Source organism: Gossypium hirsutum, chromosome D05 (genome assembly GCF_007990345.1).
Source record: "Gossypium hirsutum isolate 1008001.06 chromosome D05, Gossypium_hirsutum_v2.1, whole genome shotgun sequence".
NCBI classification, from domain to species: Eukaryota; Viridiplantae; Streptophyta; class Magnoliopsida; order Malvales; family Malvaceae; genus Gossypium; species Gossypium hirsutum.
In genome coordinates, this window is record NC_053441.1 from 39,728,496 (window position 1) to 39,740,072 (window position 11,577).

Genomic DNA, 11,577 nt, shown 5'->3' on the forward strand with positions numbered 1-11,577 from the left:
CGGTTTAAGAGTTCATATTTTAAGGTTTAGGGTGTATGAGTTTAGGGATTATGGATTAGGGATTATGGATTAAGGGTTGGTATTTAAGGTTTAGGGGTTAGAGGGTTAGGGATTTAGGGGTTAGACATGCTAGGGGTTAAAAGTTAGGGATTCAGGGGTCGATTAGGGTTTTGGGTTTAGATTAATTATTTTTTAATTTATATTTTAAATATGTTCTTATATAATTGTAAAAGAGATAATAATAAATTTGTTTAGGGTTTTTAGTTTAGGGTATATGATTAATTTAAGATTTAAGGCCAGTTTAGGAGTTCATATTTTAAGATTTAGGGAGTATGGACTTAGGGATTATGAATTAGGGATTATGGTTTAAGAGTTGGGATTTAATGTTTAGGGGTTAGGGGTTAAGAGTAAGAGATTTAAGGTTTAGGGATTCAGGGGTCGAGTTAAGGTTTTGAGTTTAGATTAATTATTTTTTTAATTTATATTTTAAACATGTTCTTATATAATTGTAAAATAGATAATAATAAATCAAATATAAAAAAATAAAATAAAAATTTTTTAGCATAGCAAAACGGCATCAGTTTGTTCAAAATGAAATAGCGGCATTTTTATAAAAACGCCGCAAAAAATAAATCAATTTATAAAAAACAAATAAAAAAATTTTATAACAGCAAAACGGCATCATTTTGTTCAAAATGAAAAAAATTTTGCATTAAAAACGCCACTAAAGGTAAGCAATAGATAAAAACGCCGCAAAAATAAATCAATTTATAAAAAACAAAATAAAAAAATTTTAGAATAGCAAATCGGCATCATTTTGTTCAAAATGAAAATTTTTTAGCGGCGTCACAAAAACGCCGCTAAAGGTGAGCAATAGCGGCGTTTTGTATAAAAACGCCACAAAAAATAAATCAATTTATTAAAAAAATAAAATAAAAAATTTTAAGCATAACAAAACGGCGTCATTTTGTTCAAAGTGAAATAGCGGCGTTTTTATAAAAAACGCTGCAAAAATAAATCAATTTATAAAAAAAACAAAATAAAAAATTTAGAATAGCAAAACGGCATCATTTTGTTCAAAATGAAAATTTTTTAGCTAAAGGTGAGCAATAGCGGCGTTTTGTATAAAAACGCCACAAAAAATAAATCAATTTATTAAAAAATAAAATAAAAAATTTTAAGCATAACAAAACGGCGTCATTTTGTTCAAAGTGAAATAGCGGCGTTTTTATAAAAAATGCCGCAAAAATAAATCAATTTATAAAAAACAAAATAAAAAAAATTAGAATAGCAAAACGGCATCATTTTGTTCAAAATAAAACTTTTTTAGCGGTGTTTTTTATAAAAACGCCACAAAAAATAAATTAATTTATTAAAAAAATAAAATAAAAAATTTTAAGCATAATAAAACAGCGTTATTTTGTTCAAAATAAAATAGTGGCGTTTTTATAAAAAACGCCGTAAAAATAAATCAATTTATAAAAAAATAAAATAAAAAAATTTAAAATAGCAAAAAGGTGTCATTTTGTTCAAAATGAAAAATTATTTGCGGCGTTTTTATAAAGCCGCTAAAAATAAACAATAGTAACTTTTTTTTGTTAAAAACGCCACAAAGAACATTTCACTTTAAAAAAATTAGCGCCATTTTATTAAATTCCCCCTCCCAAAATCTCCAACTTTCCCCCCTAAAATCTCTAATTTCTCACGTCTAAGAAAAAAAACCCAAAAGCTTATTCAACTCTGTTTCTTCCCGATTGAAGCCAAATCAGTTCTTGTTTGTTCTTCATAAACTCTCAAATGGATAAAAGGGGTCCAAAATCAAAGAACCCAGAACCAAGAAACCAAGGAAACGATGAGAAAAAGAGCAAAAAGGGATTACGACTATTAGCTCGAGTTAAACCATCTGAGATTTTCTTGAAATCTATAACCAAGGATGTTACCAATGTTCAGATTACATACCCTTGCAGGTTCTTTTTCTTGTTCCTTACTAATGCCACATATTCTGTTTTTTATATGATTAATTTTTTTGAAAACACTGTCATGGCTATGCAAACCGGAGTAGATTTGTCGAAGATCTTGATCTTAGCCGGCGCCGGTACCGTTCCAACTGAATTTCTTACTTCAATTCTTCTTTTTTATTTTTCTTACTGTTTTAATTTTGACTTCAACTTGTTAATTTCGTTTTCAGGTTATACGGGTTTTATTTGGTTGTGGCTAAGATTGTCTTTTTAGGTTTCAAGGAATGGCAGAGAAATCGTGCGTTAAGCGCCTTCAGAAAGAATACAGAGCACTTTGTAAGGTATTGTTTTCTCTCTGTATTTCCTGCAATTCCTTTTATTGTTACCCATGCTTTTTATATGAATTGCTGAATGCTGGAAATGCTTAGCTGTTGTAGAAGTCTTGTTAATATTATATAGTTAAACTTTCAGTCATTCTAGTCAGTGCAATTTTCAAAGTATTCACGTCTGTGTGATTTATAAACTCCTTTTTTGAATAAAAGGAAAATTTATGTCTCTGTTACCCTGTCCATGAGGCTTGTTACTGCAGAGCTTGCATCAGTGGTGATTGGACTGGAAATTTAGTTTTGTATGATATGGTAGTCTATTATCTGTTTTGTTTGGTATATCAATCAGCAGTTCAGCATTATGCTTAACTAACATTGAATTTTTTTTTCAAAAAAGAAAGTTGGATATCTTTTCACTCCCTTCATTAATAAATTCGATAAGAAAATATGTGGATGCGAGAATGTGAAATTGTTATTAGTTTAACTTAATTCTATTTTTTTTTCAGATAATTTTAACAGTTATTCTATGAACTTCTAGGAACCAGTTTCTCATGTTGTTGCTCGTCCATCCCCAAGTGACATTCTTGAATGGCGTAAGTTTTTTGAATCTTCCTTTATCTCTTTTCTTTAGATAAAGCTCCATATACTCTAATACTAATTTGAAATCATCTTCTATAACAACAAGGAATTCGCATGCTATCCTAAGATTTTAGCCTTATAAAAGAATGAAAATGATTGTTTTCATGTTTTCCCAAGCTATCAGAGTGATTCATATTAACCTAACTGTTGCTTAATTATTTATAGGGATCTCAGTTGAGATTCAAGTTTATAAAGCTTCCTGCTAGCTAAGTTGTGGACTGTAAGTTTGTGCCTGACTGTGCAAAAGGCACTTGTTCGTTTAGCAGACTTATGGAATAATTGTACAATGAGCTAGAGTCCAATCTCTGTTGTCTTATAATCTTATTTTAAACATATCTAATTAAAACTTCAAGAAATTGCCTTTATGGAATTTGAAGTCGGCCTTAATTTGATAAGTTAATTTTCTTGCAAGGACGAGTTCCGATATTATAATGATCAGTAGATGGCATGTTATTCTTATGCTTATGCAGTTGAATGATAAAATCGGCTTGTTTTCTAGTTATTCCTAATGTTGGACTTGTAATCCGAGCTTCGCTAGTCTTTTTACACTGAATTGAGGTTGCAGCACTGGTTGATTATGATTAAATTAATTTGAGCTTCTTTATCTAAGTTATAGTGCTGATGTAGTAGATTTTATGGACTTCATCTAATTTTTCTGCTTCACTCTTTCAGATTATGTGCTGGAAGGGAGTGAAGGAACACCTTTTGCAGGTTGGCTAGTTTATCCCATGATAGCTTGTGATTGATTTTATCTCACTCATTGTTGTGTCTGGAAGCAGCTATATGATGCCGCTATCTTTGTTCTTTTTCTTGTCTTTCTTTGTTTTTTTTTTCCTTTAATTTGATTTGCTAAGGTGGATATTACTATGGAAAGATCAAGTTCCCTCCTGAGTATCCCTACAAACCTCCTGGAATCACGTATGTGGTTTTTTGCTGTTTTGATCTTTACAAACTTTATGATAGAAAACACACAACTCTTTCTGACATCAAATTAAAATTTTCTTTCATGTAGCATGATCACCCCCAATGGACGGTTTATGACACAGAAGAAAATATGCTTGTCCATGAGTGATTGTAAGTCTTTTGAAGATTAACTTAGATATTCCTTTTTATGTATATCCTTATAAATGATTCCCTTTTAACTTTGTTCATGTACTTTTTCAGTTCATCCAGAAAGTTGGAATTCAATGTGGTCTGTATCAAGGTACAGGATTTCAGTCTATTTGCATTTTTTTCCTGCGCCATATTTTCAAGCACTTATACTTGTCACAGAGTATTTTGACATGTGAAACAATTGTCAAATGTTGATAAATGCTTTTTTGTTTTATAATGCAGCATACTCACAGGAAATTTGGATCTGATAATTTCACTGATATTGCAAATTTCCATCTTAAGTTTGAAATTTAAGTGTCAACTTGTAATATACTCGATAACATTTTGATTGTACTTAGAATAATAGTGCATAATGGTCATGCAGCATACTCACAGGAAATTTGGATCTGATAATTTCATTGATATTGCAAATTTCCATCCTAAGTTTGAACTTTAAGTGTCAACTTGTAATATACTCGATAACATTTTGATTGTACTTAGAATAATAGTGCATAATGGTCATGTTCTTTCTTTTGTAGGTTACTTGTGCTGAAGAAGAAGCTATGTTGTCCCAGGAAGCCTACATTTTAGATTCTTCACCAAAGTCCTAGATGACATAGACTTTGCCTCCAATCTTGAGGTGGAAAAGAGTGCCAATTGCAGCGCCAATGAAACTAGATGTTGCTGATAGAGCTTCAATTCAATTCTCTTGCGATGTGTATAGTCATAGGCAGGTTCAACTAGTCGTTTCTCATATGTATTATTTATTTTAGTTTTGATTCTAAATTTTTATTTTTACTTCAATATTTAGAACAACTTGAGTTCTAACTTTTGGATTTTAATTGTGTTATTAATTTATTATTTTAAATTCTAAAACTAAATTCATTAATTTTTATATTTAGTTTTAAAGTTAAAATTTTCATAGAAAATTTAATTTAAATATTTTTTTATTTACCCTTAAGATTATATTTAAAGTTCAAATTTAAAAAATAAAACATAATATAATATTTATCATAAAAATAAATATTATTTGATTAAAATAATTTTTTTAAAGGTTATGTTTTTAGCGGCGTTTTTGCGAGAAGCGTCGCTAAATATAATGGTCTTTAGCGGCCTGTGTGATAAAAGCGTCGATAAAGGTCATGGTTTATAGCGGCGTTTGTGATAAAAGCGCTGCTAAAGGTCATGGTCTATAGCGGCGTTTGTAAAAAAAGCGCCGCTAAAGGTCATGGTCTATAGCGGCATTTGTGAAAAAAGCACCGTTAAAGGTCATGGCCTATAGCGGCGTTTGTGGGAAAGCGTCGCTAAAGGTCATGACCTTTAGCGGCGTTTGTTTCTAAAAACGCCGCAAAAGTTAGCGGCGGTGTCAATAGTGGCATTTTTTGTGGCGCTTGTCGAAGCGCCGCAAATACTTCTAGCAGCGTTTTTTAGCGCCGCTAAAGGCCTAAAAAAGCGCCGCTAAAAGCCTATTTTGGTGTAGTGATTACTATACTTTAACCTTGCTATGTTATCTTCTTTATTCATTTGATAATTCTATTTAGTCAAACTAATTGGTATGCTCATCACAATGCAAGGTAATTATAGTGATTTTCATTTGAACTTACTAATCATTTTATGCTTACAGGTTGTTGTTTTTGTGTGTAGATTTGCTTTTAAATTCTTGAAGCCCAACTCAACCCCAGATCATCACATTATCGTCAAAACTACCAAGAGTATGAAATTTGCGCATATGTAATTATGGTATATACTTAGGGTGTCAAGTACTTGAAGATTCGGCTATGATTCATTGAGTTTGGAGACTTAATTTGGATAATTTAAACTTGGGATGTATGAATATTTGATAAGCATGCATGGTTATAGCTCTTGTAACAGCCCAATTTGACCCTAATCGGAACAGTGGTTTAGGGACCACACATCCGAATTTGAAAAAAAAATATTTAATATTTTTATTCTGTGTTTATTATGTGTGAATTGACATGTGTGAAAGTTTCGTAAATTAATTTTATTGTTTGAGTGCTTAATTTGAGAAAATGGTTTAATCGCGTAAAATGAAAATTTGATAGATAAATGTGTGATTGCCTAATTGAACTTGTCTTTATAATATGATGCACTTATGTTGAAATTATGCCATAGCTAATATTAGTGGACGGCTAAGGACAATGTTAACCTTAATATATATATGTTATATTTATTTATATAAGGTTAAATTTGTAAATTAAAAATACATTATAATATATGTTAGATAAAAACATAAAAAAATAAAGGTTATTATCATCTTTCTTAGCCGAATGCATGCAAAAGAAAAAGAAAGTAAGCCAAGCAATATTCGGCCAATTTGAAGCTTAATTCAAGGTTAGTTTTTGTTCGGTTTTTGATAATTTTTACGTTTTTGAGATCGTTGCTTTGAATACTTCAAAACCCATGTCTTAATTTTGTGAATTGTTGATGATTTTGAGAAATGCTATTAATGAATGCTTGAGCTTTGTGATAGTTGATGATGAAATATGAAAGATATGTGAAAGATTAACATGCTTTGTCTTTGAATTTTTGATGAATTTGAGTAATTAGGGTTAAATTGTAAAAATAAATTTTTAAGGGACTAAAATGTGAAATGAATGAAATTTGTGGGCTTGTACGGACACTAGGAATATTCGGCCCTTAAGGAGTGTAGTCAAATTTTGTGTATTTTGTGTTTTGAGCAAAAAGGGCTAAATTGTAAAAATGTGAAATATTAAGGGTAAAAATGTAATTTGCCTATTTATGTGTTCTTAGACTAAATTGAATGAAAATATGTTTAAATGAGATTTATTTGAATATGTTTAGATCAAGAAACCAAGAAATCAGATTTAGATCGGGGGAAATCGAAAGTAGTTGAATAGCCGATCTATTAGTCGACGACATCCGAGGTAAGTTATTAAGTATATATATTTGTATCATTTTAAATCATCTTAGTATCTATGTAATTATGCTGAATTGAATGGTATATATAAATACAAGTAGTGATAAAATTATTGAAATAAGATGTATTGAGTTGTTGACTTTCGACACTAAGTGTGCGAGTATAAAAAATATATAATAATGAGATTAGCACTAAGTGTGCGAGTTTAATGGTAAAGCACTAAGTGTGCGAGTTTGATTATTAAGCACTAAGTGTGCGAACTTATTAAATATTTTCGAATAACTATTAGCATTGAGTATTTGACTTATTGAGAAATCATGATTAGTAAAATGAGTAAATACTTGGAGTTCTTGAGTAATAACCATTATGGTTGTATTTAAGGTTAAGCTTTGTAAGTATTAAACCTATGTGGTGATTATATTTGGAATCATATATATATATATATAAGATGATTCTTTATATTACATGATGATGAAATGCATAATGTATTTGGCCTTGTATTTAAATTTGAAGAAATGCTTATGGTTGTGTAATTATATTGATTTTAGTTAAATCATAGTATTAAGTGAATAATTATCTTATGATATGGTAAGCTAAAGGCAAGATGATTTAGTAGTATGAATTGGTTCAATATTATTCGAGATATCAAGTTAAATTGTAGAGTTTATTTGCTTGTAACTTACTAAGCTAAATTAGCTTACAATGTGTTGGATAATTGTTTTGATGTATAGATTTTGGTGATCGTTACGTGTTCGGGGATCGTCAGCTAAGCCCATCACACTATCGACATTTTCTTTTGGTACTTTGCTAAATTGTTTTCAAATATATGGCATGTATAGCATAGTTAAAATGTTGATTTTGGAACCAATGTGTATGTGTATTTAAAAGCCATGCAAAATGGCTTATCTCTTTTTGTTTGAATTTGACTTTGATACATATAGTCTAATGGACAATATGGAGTATATGCTTATGTATCATATGCATGGTTAATTAGATTTAGGTAATGTATATATTCGACTGAGTCAAATATGTTTGATGGGTGAAGTTTAGTACTCTTGCTTTTGACATATTGGATTTAGATAATGCTTTGGTTAAGCTTATTTGGCTTAGAAATAGGTTCATGAATTGAATATTATTTCATAGTTGATGATGCAACTTGTATGGTTCATATATGTGAGTGATATTTATGGTTGAGATTTGTTGTATGTAGTTATGAGATTTATCATACGTTTGAAAGTGTATAGGTTTGTTTATGGATTAGATTATTAGGTTTAGGTTCAGATTATATCATTTTGGCTTTGAGGAACTAATTTGTGAATTATAATTGCTATGGACATGTTTGTGTAAGATTCCGATTAAGTTGTATCATGAATGTGATATGGTTAATATGCTCTACTAAGGAATGTTTGTATTAAGCTAAGGCTTAAAAGAAAATATAAGTAAAGTGACGAGTTAATAGATAAGTTAATGGATGAGTAATCACCTATGCATGTTCGGCCTTATAGGTTGTTATAAGTCTAAGTGTAAAGAAATTATATTTTTGAACATTATATGTATTTAAATGGTTAAATAATGTTATATATATACATGTGAATTGGATGAATATTAGGTTTGAATATGTTAAATGATATGATTAAATGTGTATAAATTACATGAAATTTGTTGGCTATTTAAGCATGATTTATCTATCGTTTTAATACTACATGCATTCGGTTATGACTCATATATTTGAGAAATTTAAATGTCATGGCAAATTATTTGATATAATAGCATGAATATGTGATGGTTTGGTTGTTAATTGATAATTGGATTTTTGTGAATAAATATATTTATTTGACATAACGTATTATATGTGGATGTTTTGCTTTTATTTATTTATTTGACTCAAATGAATTGCACATCTATATATGAATTTGGTAATAAGTTAAATTGTAAATTTATATGAAAGGTATATAAGTCCGAATATGCCATGAGTATTAGAATTCGATTGTGATGGTAATACTTGCATCGTTAATTGTTTTGATGGTTTAGTATATTTCAGTGAAGTTAACTATTAAGTATGGAATAATGATAAATTTTATTAGTGCTGATTTGTAATTGAATCTATTTGTGATTAGTTATGTCTGTCAAATTCATAAAAGTAACTTCATGATTAAGTGATTAAGAGTGTTCCATGATTATGTTTTATCCTGTTAGGTCTGGTATTGCCTCATAACCCTAATTCGGCGACGGATACGGGTTAGGGGTGTCACAGCTCTCTTTTGATATGGGCTATACTTAAATGAAGATTAAACTTGTTTTGAATGAATTCATGTAGCCTTAACATGTTTCAATATCATTTCCATGATTTCATGTTTTAATGTATAGTTAAACATGCTTTGGGTATGATTTTTACATATATTTGGATAATATTTAAGCGTGTTTTAGGTATACCATTTTTGGAAGTGAATTGGGGATGGTTTGGAGTGTTTTTGGGCTACTTACTACGACATCGCGACCTTGCCCTTTGCAACGTCTCGAGATTGTAACTTAGAGGGTGATGTCATGACCTTGCCTTTTGCAACATTGCAACATTCACCTATGACATTGCAACGTTGTTCCTTGTAACGTCATAACTTTGCCTAGTGACATTGTGACTTTGTGCACTATCCCAACATTATGCACAACCTTGTCCCCATTGCACTGTTTTGTCCATTTTGAGTCCTGAACACCTTCGATCTTTCCCAAACTACTCTTAAATGATTTTAAATTGATTCAAAATCCTCTAAATTTTCTTAAACTCAATTTATTCACTTTATAAAATTGTTTTAAGTAAAAAAAAATCAATATTTCTTGTTCATATTTGTTTCGGTAGCCTCTCTCATCCGTACCAGACATCGAGATGGGTGAGAGCTATTACAATCAACCCCATAGGGTTGAGTGGAGGTAAAACATGACTTGTTTATGAATCAAGATATTTCATAAAATTAAGAAAAAAAATTTATAAACTTTTGAAAATTTTAAGATTTTATATATATATTTTAAAATGTTCGAGATTTTAATTTTCTTTTAAATTTTAATAATTTTTCCTTTTAATTTTATTTAATTTCTTTGAAAATTTATAAATATTTTTGAAATTTTTAATTTTTAAAGCTTTTTAAAAATGAATGATTATTTTAAAATTTTAATGCATATTTTAAAATTTTATAAATAGATAAATACGACATTTGTCACCGTTTCAATTTTTATGAGGAAAATTTTACTTTCTATTCACAATCTATACTATAATAAAATTTTTTATTTTAAATTTTTTTAAATTATTTATTATTTTATATGAGATTTAAAAAAAAATTCATTTTGAAATTTCATTTTCACGTATACTTGATACAAAGCAGATGAAATCGAGTATGTTGCCTCATTTCAGCATATCATAGGTTAGCAAAATGAGACATCTTTATCAAGATATATTAAATAGGTAATTAAAGTAAGTTTTATTATATCATGTCAAGTTCATTACTTGGATGTATATAAAGATTTATTTAAAATTAAATAAAAGTAAGTGATAAGGTATTAATGGTATGATGGTTAAAGGTGTTTATTATTTTAAGTGTAGTTTGGGTTCGAGTTGCACTAATTACAATTATTGTTTGAGCTTTATCTTGTTATTGAAATTAAAAAAAGAAGAAGAAGCATTTATGAATAAATTTTATTATCTTCATGTTCAACTCTTAAACATTTGTTTTTTTAAGTTTTTATTTTTAAACATAGTAAATAATAATACTATTATAATAATATTTTTTGAAAAAATAATTTTTAAGTAATATTTTTAAGCGGGTTGGTATTGTGTTAACCCCTCACTCAATAACAGCATGTTTGGTTCGCTGTATTGGAATAGAGGCGTAATAGAATAGAGGCGTAATGGAATAGAGGTGTAATGGAATAGAGGCGTAATAGCAAATCAATTGTTTGGTTGAATGTAATGGAATAGAGGCGTAATAGTAATCTTGTGTTTGGTTGAATGGAATAGAGGTGTAATAGCATAATGGAAAAAATTAAAATGACTAGAATACCCTTAACATAAATTTGTTTGGGTAAATGATTATTGTTATTGTTATTTAAATTTTAATAAGATTATTAATATCAATAATAAATAATTTAATCATATTTAAACATAATTATTATTAAATATATTATAATTAAAATATATAATTTAAAAAATTCTTAATAATTAATATTCTTATATGAATTTACTCAAATCATAACATATGATACTATAAAAGATAATTTAACATAATTATTATTAAATATATTATAATTAAAATATATAATTTAATAATATTCTTAATAATCAATATTCTTATATGAATTTACTCAAATCATAATATACGATACTATAAAATATAATTTAACATAATTATTATTAAATATATTATAATTAAAATATATAATTTAATAAAATTATTAATAATTAATATTCTTATATAATTTAATAAAACAATTAAGCAAAGATCCATTAAAACATGTTTTGAAGTTTGATACTACAATAGAGAATACAAACAAAAGAACCCATTTTTGAAGCACGCATACTTTTTGAAGCATATGAAATTACTGCAAGTTAGAGCATATGAAATTAAGCAAAGATCCATTAAAACATGTTTTGAAGTTTGATAAAATAGAGAAGACA

The 11,577-nt window shown here is 28.5% G+C and overlaps 1 protein-coding gene across 7 annotated transcripts; it reads left to right on the plus strand.

Moving 5' to 3' along the window:
- Nucleotides 1-1,656: 1,656 nt before the first annotated feature.
- LOC107903850 (ubiquitin-conjugating enzyme E2 34) lies at nt 1,657-4,824 on the plus strand. 7 transcript variants are annotated; one of them, XM_041092871.1, is made up of 8 exons: nt 1,657-1,967; nt 2,233-2,299; nt 2,823-2,877; nt 3,596-3,634; nt 3,778-3,841; nt 3,936-3,997; nt 4,088-4,127; nt 4,259-4,508. In XM_041092871.1, exons 1-8 carry the CDS (start codon nt 1,798-1,800, stop codon nt 4,362-4,364), a joined length of 603 nt encoding a protein of 200 aa, XP_040948805.1. In that variant the 5' UTR covers nt 1,657-1,797; the 3' UTR covers nt 4,365-4,508. The 7 variants fall into 7 exon arrangements, 5 of the variants coding, with proteins under 5 accessions (XP_040948805.1, XP_016685508.1, XP_040948806.1 ...); XR_005913409.1 differs by lacking the exon at nt 4,259-4,508 and adding an exon at nt 2,063-2,095 and having other exon boundaries at nt 1,659-1,967; nt 2,189-2,299; XM_016830019.2 differs by lacking the exon at nt 4,259-4,508 and adding an exon at nt 4,555-4,824 and having other exon boundaries at nt 1,660-1,967.
- The last annotated feature ends 6,753 nt before the right edge of the window (nt 4,825-11,577 follow it).

Excerpts from the sequence above, each read along its gene's own strand:
- LOC107903850 (XM_041092871.1), top strand. The coding sequence starts at position 1,798 with ATGGATAAAAGGGGTCCAAAATCAAAGAACCCAGAACCAAGAAACCAA. Across the intron at positions 3,635-3,777 it reads TGAAGGAACACCTTTTGCAG|GTGGATATTACTATGGAAAG; the intron begins GTTGGCTAGTTT and ends TGATTTGCTAAG. Across the intron at positions 4,128-4,258 it reads TCAATGTGGTCTGTATCAAG|CATACTCACAGGAAATTTGG; the intron begins GTACAGGATTTC and ends TTTATAATGCAG.